This window comes from Aulonocara sp. 'chitande type north' Nkhata Bay, linkage group LG23, assembly GCF_057382095.1.
Source record: "Aulonocara sp. 'chitande type north' Nkhata Bay isolate Kocher_YH1m ecotype deep benthic linkage group LG23, A_spYH_male_GT1.1, whole genome shotgun sequence".
Lineage (NCBI taxonomy): Eukaryota > Metazoa > Chordata > Actinopteri > Cichliformes > Cichlidae > Aulonocara > Aulonocara sp. 'chitande type north' Nkhata Bay.
Genome location: NC_141365.1, coordinates 23,815,824 through 23,840,382, shown reverse-complemented (window position 1 = coordinate 23,840,382; position 24,559 = coordinate 23,815,824). Strand labels below are relative to the sequence as shown.

Below are 24,559 nucleotides of genomic sequence, written 5' to 3'. Positions count from 1 at the left end.
CTATTTTATTTTATTCATGTCAGAATATGGGATCTTTGGCATCTTTCACAGATTCAACAAAAGAAATGTGAACAAATGATGTGTTTTGGGAAAGGGTGCTCATAGCAAAGTGCCTAAATGGTTCTTTGCTAACTTTTCTGTTATGTGGCTGTTAAGACTGCTTTAGAAAATTACAAGAATGTCAGGCTCACTGGAATCAAAAGAAGGAAACAAGGGGTGGCTCAAGAGTTTTGCACATGACTGTAGCATGCCGAATATTATACACTGTCTTTTGTTTTGAAAGGCAAAACTGTTTGTCAGTCAGATACTTGTGTACAATTCTGTTTCATGTAGTGCATATAAGCTCACTTAGGCTAGTGATGGTGGTAGTGTGTAACCTGGATTTCTGCCATGATATCTGAGTTGTTATTTAACACAAGCGAAACCACTTTGTACCGTGTTTTCGCCTGGATTCTCGTATACAGACTGACCAAGAAAAGCGGCATGCAAAATAAATGATAGTCATACTATAATGTAATGTGTTTATCCATGTGGGAACTGAGTGTAATGCAGTGTTCATTAGTTTTGTGGTGTTCTCTGGAAGCATTCTCTCAGTGTGAGTTGACTGTGAAATGTGATTTTTGCTTGGAATAGATATTTCCCACACAGAGGAACAGTCAAGGGTGCTTTCTTTTTTATAGGCAGTGGTTATTTCTGTTCTGTTGGGAAACACTCAGGCATTCAAGAGGAAATATTCAGAGATGTCTCTCCCCCGCTGTCTCTACAAAAATAAATGCAATTCTTACAGTAGTGTTTTTAAAACACAATTTAAAGCACTTCAGAGAACTGAGGACACTAGCTGAGTCATTTTTCTGCTTCTACCCTCCTTTACTTACCTATTTTTTACGCGCTCTCCTTAAAAGTCAGACATGACTTCAGCTGGTTTCTCTCTTTCTCTTACAGGTCACCACATCATGTCAAACAAATACCAGCTATGAGCCGGTGAGTATGACATGTGCATGCATGTGTTTCAGCAATCTGTGTGTGTGTGTGTGTCAAACAAGACCATTAAGGAAACATTTAAAACTCCTGTTGACTTCTAAAATCCTTTTCATAAATTTGATGGCCCTTCCTAGAATTGTGTCAGAGCCACACACAGCTCTGTGAGGCCGTTGCTGGATGTCAACTATAAAAGCTTCCTCTCATCTCATAAATGCTGTTTGTACAAGGCAAACCAACTCAAACTGTGTCCTGTAGAGGTGATAATAGCAGTTGGTCACAATCACCATGTGACTGGCAGATCAAACCTAGCCAAAGGTAGAAAATTAATATGCAAGCACAAAGAACTATTCAGCCAATATGTCTGCCAGGAGCACTGGGACATTTCTTGGTGTCCTGATTGTTTTGTTCTGCCATGAACATGAAGATGACCTGGTATTCCACTGTAGCAAGCAGTGATAAGTTGTCAGAGTTCAGGCATGAAACTCACACACTGTCCACAGGCAATGACAAGACACGACAGGCAATGCATGCAGTGTCTACTGTAGGGGTTTCTTTGCAGACAGATTGACCAGAAAAATGCATGGTTTGAAAAAAAAAAAGTTAGAGTAGAACGTGAGAAATAACAATAACAAGCTAAAGCTTGTAATACTATATTTTAAAATATATAATACTATATTTTGTATTCAAAATCAGTTTAATTAAAGATCTTGAACATACTGGTGGATTAAAAATTACAGAAACATAAAAGGTTAATTTGGTAATATCCAGTGTTGTTAATTTAGGGCAGATGTGCCATAAACCTTAGATTTAATGGTCATCTGACAAATTTGTTAAGCAATGTATGTGCTGTGATTGGTGTTTCCTGGCCAGTTTTTGCAGGGTGTTTAGCTGTCTCAATGACTTTTCTAAAAGATAAATATTATAACAAGTTTGTTACCTCATAACACAAAACATATACTTGTAACACTGACAATAAAACATTTAAGTCCAAGACGAAATGTGCTTGATGCATTCTTTTCAAGTTAATTGCAAAGCTGCCCAAAATGTTTATCTCATGTTAGTGGTTTTCTTCTTCACTGCCTCTCATGACAAGGTGTCAGTTTACTGATAACTTATCGCTACCTGTGAATGAGTGGGAGTCTGCAAAATCATTGGCACATATGTCCGCCCGCATGTTTAAACATGAACAAGAAGGAAATGAAACCGGGGCTCCGTCATAGTGTGGTTGTGTCACAGGGTCCTTTTTAAGAAATTTTCTAGGCTGTCACTCCTGTTCTCTCACTATGAACTTTAAAGAAGTCCAGACGCTTTTCTTTCCAAGCTCCTTAGACTGTGATGACCTGAATGACTGAGAACCTCCATCCATCCATCCAACCATTCATTTTCTTCCGCTTATCCGGGGCCAGGTTGCGGGGGCAGCTGTTGTAGTCTAGAGATATAATCTCTCCAGCGTGTCCTCCTCCTGGTGGGACATGCCCAGAACACCTCTCCCAGCAGGCGCCCAGGAGGCATCCTTGTCAGATGCTCGAACCACCTTAACTGGCTCCTTTCAATGTGGAGGAGCAGCGGCACTACTCTGAGTGGCCGAACTTCTCACCCTATCTCTAAGGGAGAGGCCAGCCACCCCTCGGATGAAGCCCATTTCTGCCGCTTGTATCCACAATCTCGTTCCTTCGGTCACTGCTCAGAGCTCGTGACCATAGGTGAGGGTAGGGTAGGTACTGTTTATCAACCGGTAAACAGAGAGCTTCGCTTTTACACTCAGCTCTCTCTTCACCACAACAGACCGGTACAGCATCCACATCACTGCGGCCGCTGCACCTATCCATTTGTTGATCTCCCGCTCCCTTCTCCCATCACTCATGAACAAGAACCCGAGATACTTAAACTCCTCCAGTGGAGTGGGCACTCCACCCTTTTCCGGCTGAGGACCATGGCCTCAGATTTGTAGGTGCTGATTCTCATTCTCACCGCTTCACACTCGGCTGCGAACCGTTCCAAGGCGAGCTGGAGGCCATCACAGCATGAAGCCAACAGAACCACATCATCTGCAAAGAGAAGAGATGAGATCCTGAGACCACCCAAGTGAAAGCCTTCCGCCACTTGGCTACACCTAGAAATTCTGTCCATAAAAATTATGAACAGAATCGGTGACAAATGGCAGCCCTGGCAAAGCCCATCACCCACCACGAACGAGTCCGACTTATTGCCGGCTATGCAGACAAAGTATCCTTGAGAGGATGAAGAGCTGATCCAGTGTTCCACGACCAGGACGAAAACCGCATTGTTTCTCCTGTATCCGAGGTTTGACTAGCAGCAACCTGGCATAGACTTTCCCAGGGAGGCTGATGAGCGTGATTCCTCTGTAGTTGGAACACACCCTCTGGTCCCCTTTCTTAAAGATGGGAACCACCACCCGGGTCTGCCAATCCAGGGGTATTGCCCCTGATCTTCACGCAACATTGTAGAAGCATGTAAACCAGGACAGCCCTACAACATCCAGAGCCTTCAGTAACTCTGGGTGGACCTCATCCACCCCAGGGGCTCTGCCACCAAGGAGTTGTTTAACTGCCTCAGTGACCTCACCCTCAGAGGTTGGCGGTCATCCCCTTTGTCGCCAAACTCTGCTTCCTCCACGGAAGATATGCCAGGGGATTAAGGAGGTCCTTGAAGTATTCCTTCCACTGCCCAGCAATTTTCTCAGTCAAAGTCATCAGCACTCCACCCGCACTATACACAGTGCAGGTAGAGCACCGCTTTCCTCTCCTGAGTTGCCTGACGGTTTGCCAGAATCTCTTCGAGGCAGTCCTCCCACACCTGAGTTTTTGCTTCCGCCACCGCTCGCGCCGCATTCCGATTGGCCTGTCGGTACCTATCAGCTGCTTCCGAAGTCCCCACAGGCTAACCAAGCCCGGTAGAACTCCTTCTTCAGCTTGGTGGCTCCCCTCACCTCTGGTGTCCACCATTTGGTTCCGGGATTACCACCACGGCAGGCACCAACTACCTTGTGGCCGCAGCTCTGTGCAGCAGCTTCAGCAATGGAGATGCTGAACATGGTCCATTCGGACTCAATGTCCCCTGTCTCCCTCGAAATGCTGTTGACTCAGGCTCCTTCCCCACCAGAGAGGTGACATTCCATGTCCTGATTGCTAGTCTTGGTAGCCAGGGATCAGTCCGCCAGGATAACTGAGAACCATCACAGACATATTCTCTCACTATCCCCTTATCCAGCTTTACGTCAATCATCTTGCTTAATACAAAAAGAAAGTATAAGGATTGCAGTAAAGGGGGTGGCTTTTACACACAGACTTTTAAAAAGCATCCACACATCCTGTGGTGCTTTCAGTAATTTGGTATGAGCTATGCGGATGCTGCCACACTGAGCAGAAGAGGAACGATAGAGAGCCTCAGTGAAAATCATTATTCCCTTTTCCGTTAAAGCTTTCTGTTTTAGAGGATAAAATGGGATTTATGCACTGCGACAACGAGACTTGAGCCATTTTCATTTTAATGAGCTTGAAATTGGAGTTTTCATTCATTTCCACAAAGAATGCTTGCTCAGCAAATGTTAGGTCATGATTAGAAAACCAGGAGAAATACCAATTTGATCATTTCCCTTATTTGTAGTGAGTATTTAATGAACTCAAATATGAGAGGGATCAGTTGGTCCTGTTTTATATTTTTATGATTAAACCACCAATAGTTTGACCAAATTTGGAAGATTCCAGGCTACAATAACTACTTTTCACTTATTTACTTTGGGCTTTGGTCTTTTAAAATCACTGCTGCAGCTTGTTAAACAGTCCTTCGGATTTGTTTACAAAGCTCACTGCAACCTAAGACCCTGTACTTAACTCAGTTAAGAGATTTTCCTTAAAACATGGATCAAGCTCTGTATCTCTGTGCCTCTAATTACATACTTTCTTTTTCTTTCCTTCTTTCTCCATCTCTGCCTTGTTCAGGGACAGACATGCACAATTTAAGAAACTGATTTGAAATTTTAACTCTTTATATACCTTTGAATGCAAATACTGTAAAAACTCACAAAATGTCATGAAATTAGTCAGCAGAGACTTCATGCAATAGGATTTAATTGAAAAGTATGACAAGGAAAACTGGATCCAAACATACATCTGTATTTAGTTTGTCTCAGTTGTTAGTTTGGTCAACCCTAAACACCCAAATACCCTAAAATAAGGACATTTGAACTGGCATCAAAATCTGAAGTAACCTCAAAACAACATTTTTAAAAAAAACGTGACTGATAGTAGATTTTTCGGAGCTAATACTGATGCTAATACTATGCTATTGCTATACTGAACAGAGAAAATTAAGTATTCATTGTTTATGGACTTTCCAACAGTGTTCTAACTTAATATGTAGTTGGCAACTTACCGTGAAGATGCAGATTATCTCCACTCCACCAAATGCTAAGTTGTGATGCTACTCTGCTTTGTGTGCTACAGACTCTCCTGAGAGTTCTGTAATCAAAGGACTTACTGCGCTTTGCTTAATAAACTATAGGATGATGCTATTGCTCAATCACCAAAAACATATTTGTTATGCATTATGCTCCATACAACAGAAAATATTTTGGCAATATTTATGCTAATATGACTATATCTTTGATAGGAAAATGTTGGCTGATTATATAGAGAAATAGAAATGTTATGGTTTTTGTATTTTCACAAAAAATTAAAAACAAAAGAAGGAATAGTTACTCTTTGTGCTTTCAACAGCGGCTGCAATTTACTTTACATTTGTTGCCTATCTTTTTGCTTTCTTGAAGGGTAAAACATACCTTAAAGCCAAATAATCATATAGCATCTGCTAGTTGGGGTCATTGTTCAAAAAATTAATATATTAATGTAAAATGTAAACATTGCTTGTTACTTCTTGGTTCTTAAAAGTATAAGAGAACGTTAATTAGCAATTTGTTTAGCTACACTTTATGTTACGCTTATGGTACTCTGTAACATGATCTGTCTTAATGATGACACACAAAAACATCAATAAAAGGCTGTGAATAAACATGAACAGATAGCAATAAAGGCTACAAGCCTGCCTGCCTTTGTTACCTGTTGAAGATCAGGCTCTGACTGCTGGGCTGGAGTCTGCATACACTCAGCTGAATCGAATTTAATACAGTAATGCATTACATTACTGTATTACAGGCAAATGTAATGTTGCATTACATTGGAACATGTTACGACTGAAACCTACACACACTGAGTGAGTATGGTAGGTGACTGTCACCCAGGCAATAAGTGAGAGCGGGACATCCAGCAAGGAAACCTGGTTCTCACATCTCCTTCTCATCTTTTTTTCTCACCATGTTGTTTCTTCCTTTGTGTGAAAGAAACAATGATTAACCCGCTGACTGTCTCACTTTTCTCTCCAGCCTCCCACTCCTCAGCTGCCATTAAAGCATGTAGATACACCGGTAAGTAACACTTCTTCTGCGTAAGTGTAATGCCAAGAAGACATGCTTTAAAAGATGTTCATTCATAAAAGCTGCTATTGTTATTGCAACAAGACGCTGGAATAACAATCCTCAAGTACATTACTGTATGAAGCAAAATATACACAGACACCTGGATAGATACAGCTATGTACTTTTTTTTCTCAAGGTTCGTGCAAGACCCCTCAGTTCCTGCAATTACAGAAATAGCGCAGTTCCATATATGTTGCACCACATGCATGGAACTGAGGTCTGTAGAGAAATGGTTTCCCCAATTCAGTGTTGAAGTACTTGAATCACTTTCACAACCCTATATAACACAAACATAAGCCAAACATTACTGTCATTTATCACAAGCCAGCCTCAGCTATTGTGGCTGAAAGGGAGCAGTCCAACCAGGTTTCATATAATTATGGAAAACCTTCACAGAATAGCGGAGGAGCCGATTAATGCCAATGGCTAAGGTTTTAATTTGAGGCGTCCACATACAGTTTCTCAAAAAATCCAATTATTAAGAAGCAATAAATGTAATAACAATGACTCAGCAGGCACTGAAATATGCTGTGCTTTGAATAGTATGTTTTGAAATAGAGAAACATGTGCAGCAACCTACTGTAGAAACAAATGCTAACTACAGACAATATACAGTGCAAACTGCACACATGAGCTCTGATATTTGCATTAATTCATGTAAAATTACTTATTACTAAATTAAACCAACTAAGGAGAGTCTCCATCTAGTTGTATATTTATTAGCTTTGAATCAATAATTTAATCAGGGAATAATTCTGTTAAGCCTTGATCTCAAACATGGTTCACTTTAAATCTTACAAACTGCAAAAGGTACAAACTGCACCATCCACTACATTTAGAACTCAGTTTATAGACCCTTAAAGACTGGAGCATATTTTTCCAATGGATAATTTCAGACTGCATATGTTCAGATGTTCAGGTTAGCTGAGGTGTCTGTTCTGTGCCACTGTAAATGAATATGTGGTACATACCTGAAATTAAAAAAAAATAGTAAACTGTAGAGACATATGTTTCTGCCAGTCCACTGCAAATTTTCTCTTATTTGTGCCAGAAATCAATGCCAAGTCCTGGCTAGAGACTAGGCATGCTTGTTCTGTCTGACATTGCTAACAGTGGAGAGTGTAGGCATAGGTGGCGGGGCCCCAAGAACGGAAGAGCTAAAAAAACAAAACAAAGAAAGAACAGAGAAGAACACTACCAATGTAAAACGAAAACTGTTATTTAATGCAAACCAATCCAAAGGTCGCAATTAATTCTTTTTGACTAAAAGGGTTCCTTTGTCTTTGTCTCCTTTTTCATAAGACCAGAGGAATTTTGTATTTCAAAAGATAAAAGCAGAATTCTTACATCCTTGTTTTTCCTCCTCTCTTTTTTTGTGTGTCTTAATGAGTCCATGTCTACATCCAATGTCCCCCGAATGTTTAGATCAGAAGCAGCAGATGACTCAGAGTGGGATTATTAACACAGATCGGCATGTACACACCAGCTTATATAGAGATTTATCCGCAGTTTGTGCCTTGGGAGATAGAATGGAAGATGATTATGTCTAATGTGCTATATGCAAAGAACAAACAAACAAACTAAAACAGACAAAAGCACAAAAACACCGTCAAAAAATGAGAAACAATGACCAGACACATTTTATCTTGCTAGCTAGCTTATACAACGTAGTTAGTGTCCTCCTATTGCTGTCCAGGAAGTATGATTGAAACACATCCAGAGGTACACAGCTTTAGTTTATCAAGAGCATTCTTTAGTTAGCTTTTTGCATTTGTTGTTAGCTACCAATCTAAGCAAACATAAGGCTAAAGTAAACAGCACATTGTGCTAGCTAGCAACAAATTAAAGTGTGTATTTAGCCACAAGTACTTAACTGCATGCAGAAATTTAGTGTTTAGCACATCCTGAGGATGAAGTTGGTTATGTCTCAGTGTTTTGAGCAGCTTTTATGGATGTTTTAGAGTGCCTTTTTATTGTGAAATTAGGCTAGTGTTGGAAACCATTCCAACAGCTATGAATTGCAGCTCACTACATCTTGTCAAACACAATAAAACAAGCTGCAAACATGTGAAAACCTCCGCCCTCCTCTTATTGTTCAATGTTTATTAATCAGCGATACTTTTTAATATTTTTAACATCATTCTATCAAAATATTTTTTTTTAAAAACTGCATTTAGAAGTGTAAGTTATATTCATCCTGTTCAGTTAAATACAAGCCATGTGTTGCGGCTTCATAGAAATGTCATCTTCTTGTGTAAACAAGCAAGCAACTGAGATTGTGAGGAAATAAGGCATACTGATGAGAAACACCAGCACTAAAAATACAAAGACAGAGGCTACTAATTGTATTGACTATGGTCTTGTTAATCTTTTTAAATTGTAACTATAAAAAGTTGTCACAAACAGTTTGACAGTGGCATACTGGTATTTGGGACTAAACATATACAGTCCCTTCCAGACATTTCCAATAAAAATTGTGTTGTATCGTCAGCTGAATTTGTGATCCTAATGTATCAACCATGCCTTTTGTTTAACCAGTAAGATCTCTGTTGTGGTTGTCATGTATTTTTATAGCATTCCCAGTGTTATCCCATTGTATCAAGTTGCCTTTTATATATTTCACAGATATAGTGTTATGCTTATTGGTTAATATGTTGAGGAGTTGTCATGGTATCCTCTTCTCTCTGTACTTAAATCCTGGAGTCATCATTTATGAGGTTTTCCGTGTATGTGTGCATCTGTGGTGTGTGGACCAACATGCAGATGGAATATTTATTTGGTTAGTCCATGCAGGATACATGCATTGTGGTTTTGACTCAAAATGCACCATTGTGATTATAACAGAGTCAGTGTGGGGCCTACTGAGGGTCATCCAACGGTATAATGGGGATTTTTGAAATCAGTATTTAGCATGGAAGAGTGGATGCACAGATGTAAGCTCTACCTAGAGAAGAATCAAACATAATTCTAACAGACAGAAAATGTTATAAGGGACGATCGTGGCCCAAGAGTTGGGAGTTCGGCTTGTTATCGGAAGGTTGCCGGTTTGAGCCCCGGCTTGGACAGTTTCAGTCGTTGTGTCCTTGGGCAAGACACTTCACCCGTTGCCTACTGGTGGTGGTCAGAGGGTCTGGTGGTGCCAGTGTCCGGCAGCCTTGCCTCTGTCAGTGCGCCCCAGCTGTGGCTACAATGTAGCTTGCCATCACCAGTGTGTGAATGTGTGTGTCAATGGGTGGATGACTGGATGTGTAAAGTGCTTTGGAGTCCTTAGGGACTAGTAAAGCGCTATACAAATACAGGCCATTTACCATTTTACCATTTTATTTTTATTCCACACTTTATGTAACCTGTTATTCCATGCTGTTGACCATATTCTTAAGGGTAGTTAGGAACAAACATTTACAGGACCCAGACACCACACAAGCACACAGGATGGTGAAAGATATGAGCCAAGAAAAGCTGCAGGGGAGAGAGGGGCAGTCAGATATAATGAGAGATAATAAGACCAAGGGAGGAGTAGTTCCAGAGAACAGAAAGTGGGTGGGAGGGAGGAAGAAAGATAGAGAAAGTAGGGAGAAGACAGCTGAGAAGGAACGAAGAAAAGGAAGATGCATCATGATATATTACATAATCGCTGAACAGGCTCGGCACAAATGGAAGGGACTCTAACATCTTGACCATGAGGATGTTGGAGAGAATGAACGATTAAGCTTTGACCACCTGGATAATCAGTTGAAATCCCAAAAAAGAATGAGATGTACAACACCAAATTTTTCTTGGATTCTTTCGATTTTATCAAAAAGCCTGGTATTTGCAGCTTTATCGTTGCTTAGAAACAGAGAGCAGTGGGTCCTCGCCATGCCTTTGGTCAGCACCATTCGAATGCATTTTGCCAACCTGCTTCCTGGCTGGAGGTGTAGTACTGGGTTCCAATTTGGCAAGGTAGGCCACTCCCATGGAATAAAGGTTTTTTTTAAATTTATGATTAAAAGTTGTAAAATAACTCAACTTAAATTTCTTAGTGCCTTTTAACCTATGTGTACTGCATTCAGTCTTCTCCCACTATTTCTCTATGAGATACGTATATTGTAAATATAGAAATGAATTACTCAAAAATCTTTCTAAAATATTTTTAAACTGAGAGGAAAATAATTTATTTGTGATAATAAGATAAGTAGTAGTCTGTGGTAAAATGACAAGACAATCTCAACCATTAAAAGTATTTAAAAAATGGAAAGGAACTAAAAAAGGAATTTGTCGGAAATGTTAACGTTTAACAAATTAATGGCTAAGCATTAGAAAATTGAAAACAAAATACATTAATTACAAAATACATTAACTATTTATGTATTTTTAAATATATAAAAAATGTACAGTGTATAAATATCTAATATATAAAGTATCTAAATATACACAGACACAGGTGTGAATAAACAATTGGCCTATCATGGGTGGGAAACCAGAAGGCCAGAAGTAAAACAAACAAACAAAAAACTGGGTTACAGAGTATATAAAATAAAACAAAACAAAGTAACCAAATGTCAGTGTCTTACAAAAAAACTTCACGTCATCACAAACATGATGAATGAATTGGTATAGCAAGACAAAAGTACATATACGCATTTAAAAGTTCTTAACTTACAGTAAAAACAAATTTGTTAGCATAACTGAAATTAAACTGAAGCTCCTCCTGAAACAAAAGCAATTAAAAGATTAGAACAATAAATCAAAATTAGTACATATGAAAATTAGACTATTACTAGATTAAACTGCATGTTAATAATACAGATTAATACTCCATTCCAGATGCCTCGAAACTAGGTCAGAACTTGGGAGTGACATCTCTTAAGAGTTCTTGCAAGTTCCAGGAAAAGTGATTATACGTGTTTTTTTGCACTTGAAAGAACACATTTAAAGATCTCATTACTGTTGTGCTTATTTAGTGAGCCAGAAATACAGAACAGATTAAAAGTTTAGTTCTACTACAGTTTACAGTCAGCGCCACCATCTTGGATTGCTAACTCAAGGTATGCTAGTCTACTTCGACTGTCCAAATGGGAAATCTGAGTGAAGGGGGTCTTCTGCAAAAAATGTGCAATTAGGGACTCAATTGCAATTTGGAACTTATGATTTCTTACTTAGTCAGGAACACACCATAACAGCTGAAAGAATACGACAGATAAACATTTAGAATTGCCCAGATGCCGAGCTGCTAAATGGAATAGTGTCTAAAAATCATGGATGAATGTTTCAAATTGGAAGTTATGGAATAATAAAACAGATGAATAAAGCTGAACTCAACACATTTAAACATAAAAGGTGTTTAAGAAAAGCTTTTTTTTCAGTCTATTGGCGCTTAGGAAACACTTGGATAGAAAAAAGTTGGGAACCACTCTTCTCCTTTATATTTATAGTAGAAGCAAGATTGAGTCAAAACACATTGCATTGGTCATGCAGTGGCTGTGGCTTGTGTTTTTAATAGTGAACATCAATAGAGAGCTTGGGTACAGATGTAAGTGTGAGGTAGATGCAAAACCCGGTGTCACCGGGCAAACAGTGAACGTTAAATCTCAGAGACGTTTACCCCACTTTACATGCAGATTGACTTTCATTTATGTATCTACGTTGCTGCAGGCTAACAGATTGTCCCTGTGATGTGACATATAACATCGCAACACTTGTGAAGCCTTGTGTGAACAGGCTGTTTCATTTTGCAAACACCATCGTCCGTGGTGCGTTTAGCATCTGGTTCCTGTCAGATCACTTAGAATTATGTGACCATTTTGGCTCATTGGGGTGGGGGGTTGCATTAGCTTTTTCTATGGGAAGCCACTCGCAAGCAGTAAGAAGAGCCATGGGAGCTCCATGTTTAACCTTGAGACACTTCTTGCCAACATCACTTATTTAACCTCTTCAGCGGTGAAGCCGAGCGCTCACTCTTTATGCCAATGTGGGGGGGGAAAGTAAAGTATGTCACAGATGATGTCCGCGGAGATTAATTCAGCAGTCGTTTTGTCTTTTTGGATGGCTTCATCTTCCTGACTCACACAGAGTTATCCCCTCAGCCGACAGGCAGTAAGAGGAAGAGCCAACTCTAGCATCTATTATGCAGCAATTCCTCGACAGTACAGCATATTTAGTAACATTTTCCATCTGCAGCCCTGTCACAGTGAAACAACCTGTTCTCACTCTTCCCTCTGTAAATATCTGGGTAAAGGACAGGATAATTAATTGTGTGCTCGAGTCTTGACAAGACCCCAGTTCAGGATGGTTTTCTGTTAAAACGCTCCTCGTTTCTCATACTTGTTTTTTTTTTTTTTTTTTTACACCTCTTATACTTTTTCGTTATTCTTTGTCTTCTTTCTGTTGCTCGGTTTCTTTTGTCAAGCGTCTTGGTTGAATGCCTTCTTTTGTCAGCTGCTTCTTTTACTTTTCATCATTCTGTTTCAGATGATTCTTCTCTCTCCATCTTTTCATAGCAGTTTCAGTTTTGTGTCTGTGATCTGACTTTTCCCTAATAGCTTATGTCAGACTGTAATTCAATAAAATCATCATGACTACCAGATGGAGTTTGCTTATGAATCATTTTCCTCCTCTGACTCCCACCATCTGCCTGTGTGTGCCTGTGTGTATGTGCTCACCAGGGATCTACGAGGTCCTGCAAGAGTGTGGAGATAAGGCAAAAGCAGTCGCGGTAAGAAAGCACCATCACACAGCCATGTTGTATTGTTGTTCACACTGCTTTCATTAGGAGAAATAAGGGTTCCATAAGTGGAAAAAATTTAATCTATTTTTTTCTACAATCTAAACAGCATGACTTCTAAGATTACCAAATTAGTCTTTAATAAGCTCTTTAAGTCATTACAGTCCTTGATTATTATTAATGAAGATTAGAAACTGATTGTTTGTGCTGGGTGTGTAGGAATGTAAATTTTCACTCCATATTCTCCGCTGTTTGTCGTTCTTGAAGCATGGCTGTTTCTCATGCAGGGCTTTACCGTATGTCTGCTGACCAAAAACAAAACAGAACAAAAAACTGCGCTGTTTGGCCGGTGAAATAGGTTGCGTAATATTGGAAGAGGTCATGTCAACAGTCACAGAAGGACTGAAAATCTTTTCCTTTCCAAGAAATATAAGAGTGAGCTGCAGGAGTTTACATGTGATGAAGTGGATGTTTGTGATAAACTCTGTTGGCTAATCCCAGAGAGAAATCAGAGAGTTCAAGAAATGTTCTCACAGCAGCTGCAATCCTGCACTCGAATAGAACTGGAAAACTTGTGATTGGTGCTGATAAGGTTAAAAGGTCAAAGCATCCTTTACAAGATGTGTCCTTCTAAATTGAGTTGCCTCTTAAAGATTTCTGGCAACTATACAGTAACTATGTTGAAACGTACCAGTATATTTTATTAATTTATATTTGTATTTATCATAATGAGATGTAATAAAGATGGTCTTTTTCCCAAACACAACAAAAATGTAATTTTACAACAAGTCAGAAACTGCATGAAAATGAGAAGCTGGGATGGAGATGGTTGCAAAGCGGTTTGCACCGGCAGCTATAACTGTAGATAGACTAAAATAATTACCTACAGTGTGCTATGTAAAGCTTGGCTGATATTAGCTGTTTGCCGATGCACTGGATTTGGCATTTACTGTGTCTACTGTGTACAAGCAGCTTCCCTATTAGCAACAGAGTGACTTAAACTTCACTCTCGCCATAGTATGGACAACTACACATATTAAATATTAGAGAACAAGGATATGTTTTGTATGTTTCAAATGGAAAATAAATGGTCTGATGTTTGTGATTTCTCAATTATCAAATATTGGTATCATTCTTAAAAACCCTTTACTGGTTGGGGGTCTAAGCCTGTATGACACTATATGACATGTGACAAACTCAGTAGGGTTTGCAAATGAATATTGCAGACTGAGCTTAACTCTGTGGACTCTGTGATTGAACTCTGATCAGTGCAGATCTATCAGATCTATATACAATAGAGTTGACCATTCCCTTTGAAATCACAGCTTACGTTGCTTCGAAAAGAACTTGTTGCCAATCAAAAATGTAAAATGGTGCTGTGATATAAAATCTGCCACTGCCAAGCTTCAAGACCTTCTGCACCTTCTACCTCTGCAGGAGTCAGAGTGTGGTTCAGGCCATGGAGGAGAGCTATGAGGTCGACCTGGTCTACATCACAGAGAGAATCATCTCTGTCTCTTTTCCCGCTGGGGCCGAGGAGCAAAGCTACAACACCAACCTCAAAGAGGTGGCGACGATGCTGCGGTCAAAGCATGGCGAGCACTATCTGGTAAGAAATACCCTCAGCTGAAACTGGAGCACAGGACTGTATTGACACTTTTGTTTGCTGTTCGTCAGGTTTTTTGGAAGATGGTTACAGTATATCCTTGAAAACAAAAAACAAAGATTTTCTAAAATGCATCACATGTCCATCAGTTGCTTTGATATACTCTCTTCCTGATTTCAGGTGCTCAACCTGAGCGAAGGACAGAGCGACTTAACAAAGTTAAACCATAAGGTACAAACATGACATATACTGTATATTCATGGTTAGGAAGAACAAAATTCGAAAGCGAAAGCTCATTTGATGGATAATCATTCTCAGGTTCTTGAGTTTGGCTGGCCGGACCACCATGCGCCAGCACTGGATAAGATCTGCAGCATGTGCAAGGCCATTGACATGTGGCTCAATGGAGACACACGCAATGTGGTGGTACTGCACAATAAGGTAAGGCAGAAAAACAAAGTGTAAAAACATCTGTTATAATGCAGCGGTGATGTGCTGGAACATTTATTGGCTGGGCATAGAGATTGTAAAGTTTCCCTCTAAATATGGAAATGTGATTATTTTTTTCATTGCTGATCTCATAAAATCAACATAATTTGTAGTTATTCAGTTTCATAGCTTGACATAAAACATAGTCACTGTGAAGTCACACATTGAGCTATGGACTACTGTTTTAAGCTCATCTAGCTGAAGGTCCGTTAACCTTATGCCGTGGTGAAACGTCCCCACTGAACATGTGAATTTAATCAAAATAATACACTGTGATCACATAATTGGGTTTCACCCAAAACTGTTATCAAGACAGTGGCTTATGAGCCGGATGAGCTACTGTATCACCGGTGTTCTTATTATGTATTCTGGTTGTCACTGTTTTTAACTCATTCACTGCCAGCCATTGGCAGTGAATGAGTTAAACCCATTGACTCATTCACTGCCATTGACGGCTATAGACGTCAATGGCAGTGAATGAGTTAAGGTAATCAGAAGTGAGCATAATTGGGCTAGAGCGCTAACACTTGGCTAGCTTTGGATAACTCTGGCTTGCTTGGTTAGCAAGCTTAGACTTTAGAGATACACAGGGATATCTTATGTATTAAAACTTCTCCAAAAGGTAAAATATCACAAAAACAATTAGGAGTTTCAATTTACTTTTTCAGCTTTGATAGGCAAGTCTAGTAAATGGCATTCAACCTATTTCATAGCCACCAGTCATTCAAAGTATTAAAATTTAAATTGGTTACCACCAGTAAAGATGTTACAAAAGGGAAAATTAGCATTAATTTAGCATTAAATTCTGCTAGTCATTTTAACTATGGCTGGTAACATGGGCATGTACAGGAATTGGCTGCTTGTGAAGCGAGCCGAAAGTTGAGAAACTACAGTTTCTTCATCTTTCAGCCTTGGAGGCTGCCGATTGTTTAGCTCTCACATTTATGCAATGAATCCTCTGTTGTTTCAGAGAATTTGCACATGGTATCCAGATAAAGCAGGACAAGCAACAAAGTTTATGCTCGAATTGAGCCAACTGCTTTAACCAAGCAGAATGATTAAACATTATTATTTATATATAGCTCCAACTTTTGGGTTTCAATTACACGTGAAAATGCTTGAAGACCAATTTATTACCATCGAAGGGGGATTTGTTTCTGCTCTGTTTCTTGATCATTAATTCAATGATCCTTTTGGAATCTTCCCTAAGTCCCATCAGTTTTCCTGTTACCCATCTTGACTCTTTATATCATTTAAACAAGCCCTGTTTTGTGTTTCTTTCACAGGGGAACCGAGGTCGAACGGGTGTTGTGGTGGCTGCTTACATGCATTACAGCAACATATCTGCAAGGTATCAAACATGTCATGATCAGACACAGCCTAAAACGTGTTAAAATGTAGTTTAAAATGTAGTGTTACATATTAGATTGCATTGGTGTTTGAGTTTAAACAGAGGTGAAGATTTTAGGCTGTCAGCACTGAAAAAGTTTGATCTGCGTGCTTTGATCCTTTAAATCGAAGGGTTATGTAAGGACAGGAGCAACAATCCATCACGGTTAGACCTTGCAGTCTGGGACTTCAGCAGCCTTGAAAATTAAACAACGATGTGATTATAACAGCTAAACACTCGACTCTGGCCAGCTCATTTTTCTGGCTCTGTGAGAAGAAACGCTCTGAAAATGTCATCGTTCTTTAATGCTACCAGATGTTAATAGGTGGGAGGGTTCCTGGGGGAATGAAAGCTGCTTCATAAATGATGAAAGCTGGGGGGTATTTCTAAATCTCAGCAGGTTTTCCAAAATAAAGGCTGTTCTCCTTGTTGTTTTGTAATCTTCAAATTGTTCTGTGGTGAATGATAACATCACTTACCCAGTTCTTGTGTCTCTAAGTGCTGACCAGGCACTGGACAGGTTTGCAATGAGGCGCTTCTATGAAGACAAAGCACTTCCTGTGGGTCAGCCATCACAGAGGAGGTAAGTTATTACGTCACTTCCTATTGACATCTGCTATGAGGTGAACTAGTCTGAACACTGTAGCACTTTGCCCACATTTCCAAAGGACTCTTGCAGCCCATTTAATACTGATGCTAAGGCTCTGAAGGGTTAGTAGAGGATTCAACACTTCTTAGTATTTTTACACAGTTCTACTGTACTTGAGCACTCATAACACTTTATACAACATGTCTCATTAACCACAGCATTTAGGTCAAATGCTTTCTAACATTCACACACATTCACACTCCGATGAACGCATCAGAGAGCAACTTAGGATTAGGACCCTTTCCTAAGGGTGCTTTGAAGTGGCCAAGGGTTGAAGCACTAACTTTCCGATTAGTAGAGTAATAAATCCATGTTTGACAGTTTTGTCAAAATTAACAGAATTATGACCATCAGATTCAAATTCTATATACCACTAATAAGAATGCCAATAAGAAACTAGTTACCTGTATCTAAAAATAGTGCAATTGCAAAACTCAACTCCAGCAGACAAGGCTATAGCTACAGCCGTGAAACTGAGATTCGATTTTTGGATTTTGTTTTTGGAAAAAAGGGAAGAAAAAGTCTCAGCTCCATGCTTTTAATAGTGAGTGTGTTAACTTAATCTCTCCCATTTAGATTTAGAAAAATTCTACAGAGGAAATTCTTTCTATTTTTTTCCGTTTATCACCAATTTTGTTTTAATTAGGGTAATTAAGAGGAAACAGCACCAAGAGAGGCCATCTATCTTGTCTTGTCTGTCTGAGGAATTCCACTGGTGTCTCTGGGGAGGCTGCAAGGCTTGCTGACAGTACATTCTTGTCTTTTAAGCATATCAGAGCATATTTTCTGTGACTTCATCTACACTTTTTTGCAATACAGTGGTATAACTCCAAACCAGAGCCAGTCAAACCAATCAAGAACGGTTAAAAAACATTTGAGCAATTTATTTTTTGTTGTAATTTTCACTCAAGGGACACTGTCTTCTTGTTCTCTAAGTCATAAATCTGCTCCTATTATATTATTAGCTGCCTTTGCATATTAGGCAGGGAGGTGCTAAAAGGCTTGACCCCTCTCAGTTTCCCTTCTTCACATGAGAAGATTGGTGTCTTGATCTGGGCTTTTCAGAAAGGATGAGCAGGAAAAAGGTTATGGGGGATATGCGAAGGAACACAGGAAACACCAGGGGACTTAACACCACTTCATTTAAGCTTGTGAATTAGTCAGCCAGTCATTCTTTAACAGGTCTATAGGCTTGCCCTCTGCCCCGCTGCTATTTCCTGCTTTGGATATAATTATCTCTGCCCCCAGAGACTGGCAGCATTATGGTCTGGAATGTGTGACATTAACATCAAGAGTGGGAGATGATCTTAGGCCGCTGCTTCCACGAAAGCCAGTAAAAGGCAGGATTAAAGGTGTTCCGTGTAGCACGGAATCATTAAATGATTAGTGTGAAAATAGTAGTATGCAGCAGAAAGCACAGTGAACGTTTGTGTAGAGGATTGGAAGTGTTCTGATTTAAGTTATGGGACAAAACATCATTAATCTGTTTTATGTGCTTTTCTAGTTGTTCACAAAGAACTTGAATGGAAATCACAGGAATAAGGGTCACAGTACAGTGAAGTGATGGCATTAGCAGAACCCCACATACCCCAGCTTTATCTTACTCCTGTAACTTTCAAATTGGAAATCTGTCTGGCTAAAAATATAGACTCACTGGTCACTTTGCTAGGTGTAACTCACTAGTACCAGTGTGGACCACCTTCAGTTTTTCTTCATGGCATAGAGTTAACAAGGTGCTGAAAACACTTCTCAGAAGATTTCCACCCAAATTTATATGACAGCATCAAACAGTTGCTGCAGATTTATTGGCTGAACATCCATCATGTGAATCTCACACCCCAGAGGTGGTCTGTTGGATTGAGATCTGGTGACTGTAGAGTTCATTTGAGAAGAGTGAACTTACTGTTAGGTTCATGAGTTTTGTGACATGGTGAGTTATCCTGCTGGAAGCAGAAATTCAAATCAAATTCAAATTCAAATTCAAATTTTTTTATTTGTCACGTACACAGTCATACACAGTACGATATGTAGTGAAATGCTTGGACAACTGCTCGTGACCTAAAGAAAACAAAAAAGGAAAAGGCTATGAATAAGATAGGAAATAAATATGAAAAATTAAAAAGGTTAAATTTAACTAGGAAGGAATAAAATATAAATTAAGGTTAAAAATGAAATAACTGTACAACACAAATTAGAATGAAGGGTAAATTTAACTGGGAAAGAATAAGATAAAATATATAAGTTAAAGTTGAAAATAAAATAACTGTACAACAAAATACACAATATAGAACTATATAAGAATGTATGAAGAAATATAAATAAATATATACACAATAACAGCAGCATATACACAATAACAGCAGCGTGATTTAAGTAATGAAGTGAAACAAAGTCCAGAAAGTCCAGTGTGTGTGTAAGAACTGTATGTGTGGGTCAGTACTGTGTGGTGGTGTGATTGAGAGACCGTATCGCCTGCGGGAAGAAGCTCCTCCTCAGTCTCTCTGTGTTGGTCTTCAGGGAGCGGAATCGCTTTCCCGACCTCAGCAGAGAGAACAGTCTGTTGTTGGGATGGCTGAGGTCCTTCACGATCTTCCTGGCCTTGGTCCAGCACCGCCTGCTGTAGATTGAGTGCAGGTCAGGGAGCTCGGAGCGGATGGTGCGCTCAGCTGACCGCACAACCCTCTGTAGAGCTCGTCTGTCCTGCATGGTGCTGTTCCCGAACCAGGTTAAGATGTTTCCCGTCAGGATGCTCTCTATGGTGCACGAGTAAAAGTTCCTGAGCACCTTGGAGGGCAGTTGGAAGTCTCTCAAGCATCTGAGGTGGTAGAGACGCTGTCGGGCCTTTTTCACCACGGTGTTGATGTGACAGGACCATGACAGGTCCTGCGTGATGTGAACTCCGAGGTATTTGAAGCTGTCCACTCTCTCCACTGGGCACTCGTTGATGACGGGGGCCGTCTCGTTGTTATCAGAGATCAGGCCCACCACGACGGTGTCGTCAGCAAACTTGATGATGGTGGTGGAGCTGGTAGTGGCCACACAGTCATATGTGTACAAAGAGTACAGCAGGGGGCTCAGAACACACCTCTGGGGGGCTCCAGTGCTGAGAGTGGTGGAGGCTGAGACATGTCCGCCCATCCTTACTGCCTATGGTCTGCCAGTTAGGAAGTTGGAGATCCACAGACACATAGATGAGCTGAGTCCCAGATGCTCCAGCTTGGTGGTGAGTGTGGAGGGAATTATGGTGTTAAATGCAGAGCTGTAGTCTATGAAGAGCATTTTAACATAATTCCCCCTTCTAGTGTCCAAGTGAGTGAGTGATGTGTGGAGGAGATGAGAGATGGCATCGTCTGTGGAACGATTTGGACGGTAAGCGAACTGTAGTGGGTCCAGTGTGTCTGGTAGTGAAGAAATGATGAAGTCTCTGACCAGGCGTTCAAAGCACTTCATCACTACTGAGGTGAGGGCTACAGGGCGATAGTCATTGAGAGAAGCAGGGTGGGGTTTCTTCGGGACAGGAACAATGATGGACTCTTTGAAGCATGTGGGGATCACCGACTGAGATAGAGAGATGTTGAATATCTCAGTGAACACAGGAGCTAGCTGGTATGCGCAGTCTCTTAGGATATGACCTGGGATGCCGTCTGGTCCTGTTGCTTTCCTGGTGTTCACTCTCTTGAAGGCTCTCCTTACTTCATGCTCGGAGATGACGAGCACGTTTCCGGTGCTGGCAGTATCTTCCTGTCTGCAGCCGTTAGCGCCGCTAACACTAGCATTGTTGGAGTCCTTAGCTGCAGCCTCGAAGCGAGCATAGAAAGTGTTCAGCTCGTCTGCCAGAGTCACGGCCGCGTTCATCATACCAGTTGTTGGTGCTTTATAGTCCGTTATTGTCCTTAGTCCCCGCCACAGGCTCCTAGAGTCACTCTGTTGGAGTTGTGACTCTAGTTTCCTCCCGTAGCGCTGCTTCGCCTCTTTCACCGCCCTCCGCACGTTATATGACGCGGCTTTGTACGAGTCCATGTCCCCCGTCATGAGTCCCGTGTTGTAGGCAGCGGTGCGGGATCTCAGAGCGTCGCGGATGGTTTTATCCACCCACGGCTTCTGGTTGGGAAACGTTGTGATAGTCTTTGTCTCCACGGTATCATCCGCTAGTTTCCCGATGAATCCCACAACCGCTTCCGTAAACACGTTGACATCATCATCGGAGCTGTTTCTGAACATGCCCCAGTCTGCGTCATCGAGTGCGTCCTGTAACGCGGCCACCGATTGATCCGTCCAGCGCGCGACCTTCCTCTGAACCGGAACTTCCTGTTTCAGCCTTTGTTTGTATTTTGGGATGAGGAAGATGGCGGCGTGATCAGATTTGCCAAAAGGAGGGCGGGATTGTGCCTTGTAGCCGTCCTTGACCGTAGTGTAGCAGTGGTCCAGTGTCCTTTCACCCCTGGTGGGGCAGGAGATGTGTTGATAAAAGTTCGGCGCTGCGCGTTTGAGGTTGGCGCTATTAAAGTCCCCCGTCACAATAAGCGCAGCGTCCCGGTGTTGTGTCTGGTGCTGTGTGAGTGCCTCATGCAGCTCGCATAAGGCGGTGACCGTGTCCGCTTGTGGTGGAATATAAACGGCACTTATAATGACCGATGTAAATTCCCGAGGTAGATAAAAAGGACGACACATGATGGACAGTAGTTCCAGATTTGGTGTGCAGGAGCGTGTGAGAGGAACAACGTTCGCACTGTTGCACCAGTTGTTGTTCACCATTAAACACACGCCGCCTCCCCTTGACTTCCCCGAGTCCCGTGTCCTGTCCATGCGGTGAACCGAGAAGAACTCGGCCGGCTGGATGGCGTGGTCCGGCACCGCTGGGTTCAGCCATGTCTCGGTGAAGCAGAGGAGATTGCAGTCCCGAATGTCTCTCTGGAACTTTACCCTGGCCCTGAGGTCGTCAAGCTTGTTCTCCAGTGACTGGACGTTGGCGAGCAGGATGCTAGGCAGAGGTGTGCGGTGTGCACGAGCTCTCAGCCTGTTCCTGATGCCGGCTCGCTTCCCTCTAGGCCACCGCCGCTTCCCTTTGTTCTCCCTCAAGATCTCACTCGGCCAGCTCGGATCCGGAGTTAAAAACTTCGAATTGTGAGTACATTGTAAACCAATAGAAACAAGAGTGTCACTGTCATACCTAATGTACCCAATGGTGGTGATTTTGCCGATTTAGAAACGCTGAAAACTAACTTAAAAAACAAAGACAAAGAAAAAGTGGTCGGAGCAGTCGTGACGGCAGCCGACCTCACCGGCGCCATCAAATCAAGGAGAAATCAGAAGAAATCAGAAGATGGTACACTGTGGTCATAAAGGGATGTACATGGTTAGCAACAATACTGACCATGTGAATACTGACTGTGGTGTTTGAACAATGCTCCCGTGGTACTAAAGACCGCAAAGTGTGCTGAGAAAATATCCTCCACACCATTACACCACCAGAAGCCTGAACCGTTGATACCAACGAGGATGGATCCACGCTTTCATGTTGTTTACATGACCCTACCAACCAAATTTAGATAAGCATGTCTGGCACCAACAACCGTGTTCAAAGTCACTTAAATGATCTTTCTTCCTCATTCTGATGCTCAGAAGTTCAGCAAGTCATCGTGTCTAAATCACTAAATGCAGTTTTTTGCTGCCATCTAATTACCTGGTTAGAAATTTACATCAACAAATGGTGGAGTAGTTGTACCTAATATATCACTGAGTGTATCTCTGACATTAGTAGATTTTTTTTAGGTTTAATTTTAATATGCACAATGAGATTACATGTAATTAAATGTGCTATATAAATACAATTGCTAGCAGCATGAGTTAAAAAAAGAAAATCAACTCAACAGAAAATGACAAAAAGACGTTGTAATGGCACTGCCTCATCCAGGACCTTCATCACAGGATGTTTTCTTGTTATAAGACAAAATGTAATTATGTGTCATATCGCACACACACATATATGGCATACTTACAAGCCTTTGTTAATCTCAGTACTGCTAACATGGCGTCCCAGCTCGGTCTAATTGAATTTCACAGAGGCAAAACCATCTGGCCACTGACAGCAGAGCAAGGAAGGCGTGTGCATGTGGCAACCCTGCGGTCAAGGTTACGTTCGGTACCATCATCATTATCATCATTAACAACCAGACCACAGTAACTCAGCAGACCCCCAACTGGCCTCCGTACACATCAACTCAGTGTGACGTTTCCCAAAGTAGATAAAGGCTGTTTAACGAGTGAAATTGTGTTCTGGCTGTTTTGTTGGAGCTCACAGGCGGTAAAGGTGAACCGCACCGAATGAGCAGGATGAGGATTTGGCGTGTAACTTAGCCAGGAGGTGCTTAGTGGGAGGATAAAGTGATGTCTCAACAAGGAATCGGCTGTTTGCCATGAGATTTTGTGAAGATATTCATGATCCCCAGAGAGCATTTCCCCGTAATACAGGCAGTCTTCTAACATTCATTCTATTGTTCACATCAGGTCCAACGAATCCCTTTATCAAAGGTTTGTTCAGTTACAAGTGACTAGTACCGATAACAGAAGACTTCTAGTTCCAAAATAATCCATCCAATCTTTTTACTTCTTTGGCTGCACAACCTTAACACCCGACGCTATCACCCTTAGTCTGCTGTTTTTAGTTTTTCATTCCCTCTCTTACTTACACTCTAAAGCATTTACATGCCTTGTAATAATAACATGTCATTATGGGTTTTTCTAAAGCATTGTTTAAAATAAAGGCCTATGAAAATTCAAGTGAATGGAGAGAGGAAAACCTGCAGTTTTGTTATCTGTCCTCATCTTTAAGCTTGATCTGTAAAGACTTTGGGACTGAGTGCTTACTTTTCATTGTGTCCAGGTATGTGCGATACTTCAACGGCCTTCTGTCAGGACACATAAAAATCAACAACAAGCCTCTGTTCCTGCATCACGTCATCATGCACGGCATACCTAACTTTGAGTCCAAAGGAGGTGAGCATCTACCAGTAAAGCGTTATACAAATACAGGCCATTTACCATTTACCACTGGCAGATTTTTTTAAATGAAAATTTTAAAAAACTAGAAAAAACTGTTTTTCTTGAACACATTTCAGATTTCTTATTTATATCACTTCACAGGTTGCCGTCCTTTCCTGAAAATCTACCAGGCAATGCAACCAGTCTACACGTCAGGAATATAGTATGGGAATTTTTATTCTAGTTCAGCGTGGTTTGTGTTTGAA

The 24,559-nt window shown here is 41.0% G+C and overlaps 1 protein-coding gene across 6 annotated transcripts in view; it reads left to right on the top strand.

Moving 5' to 3' along the window:
- The window catches only part of LOC147301852 (tensin-1-like), a 129,623-nt gene that overhangs the window by 66,772 nt on the left and 38,292 nt on the right, over nucleotides 1-24,559 (top strand). For 5 of the 6 annotated variants that reach the window (XM_086284353.1, XM_086284357.1, XM_086284356.1 and 2 more), the window contains 10 exons: nucleotides 943-981; nucleotides 6,383-6,424; nucleotides 13,120-13,169; nucleotides 14,616-14,787; nucleotides 14,965-15,015; nucleotides 15,103-15,225; nucleotides 16,560-16,624; nucleotides 17,163-17,246; nucleotides 24,196-24,308; nucleotides 24,456-24,516. In XM_086284353.1, the coding sequence (XP_086140479.1) occupies nucleotides 943-981; nucleotides 6,383-6,424; nucleotides 13,120-13,169; nucleotides 14,616-14,787; nucleotides 14,965-15,015; nucleotides 15,103-15,225; nucleotides 16,560-16,624; nucleotides 17,163-17,246; nucleotides 24,196-24,308; nucleotides 24,456-24,516 (800 nt within the window). Of the gene's footprint in view, nucleotides 1-942; nucleotides 982-6,382; nucleotides 6,425-10,071; nucleotides 10,418-13,119; nucleotides 13,170-14,615; nucleotides 14,788-14,964; nucleotides 15,016-15,102; nucleotides 15,226-16,559; nucleotides 16,625-17,162; nucleotides 17,247-24,195; nucleotides 24,309-24,455; nucleotides 24,517-24,559 lie in introns of those variants that run through there. The other variant, XM_086284354.1, reaches the window with a different exon arrangement.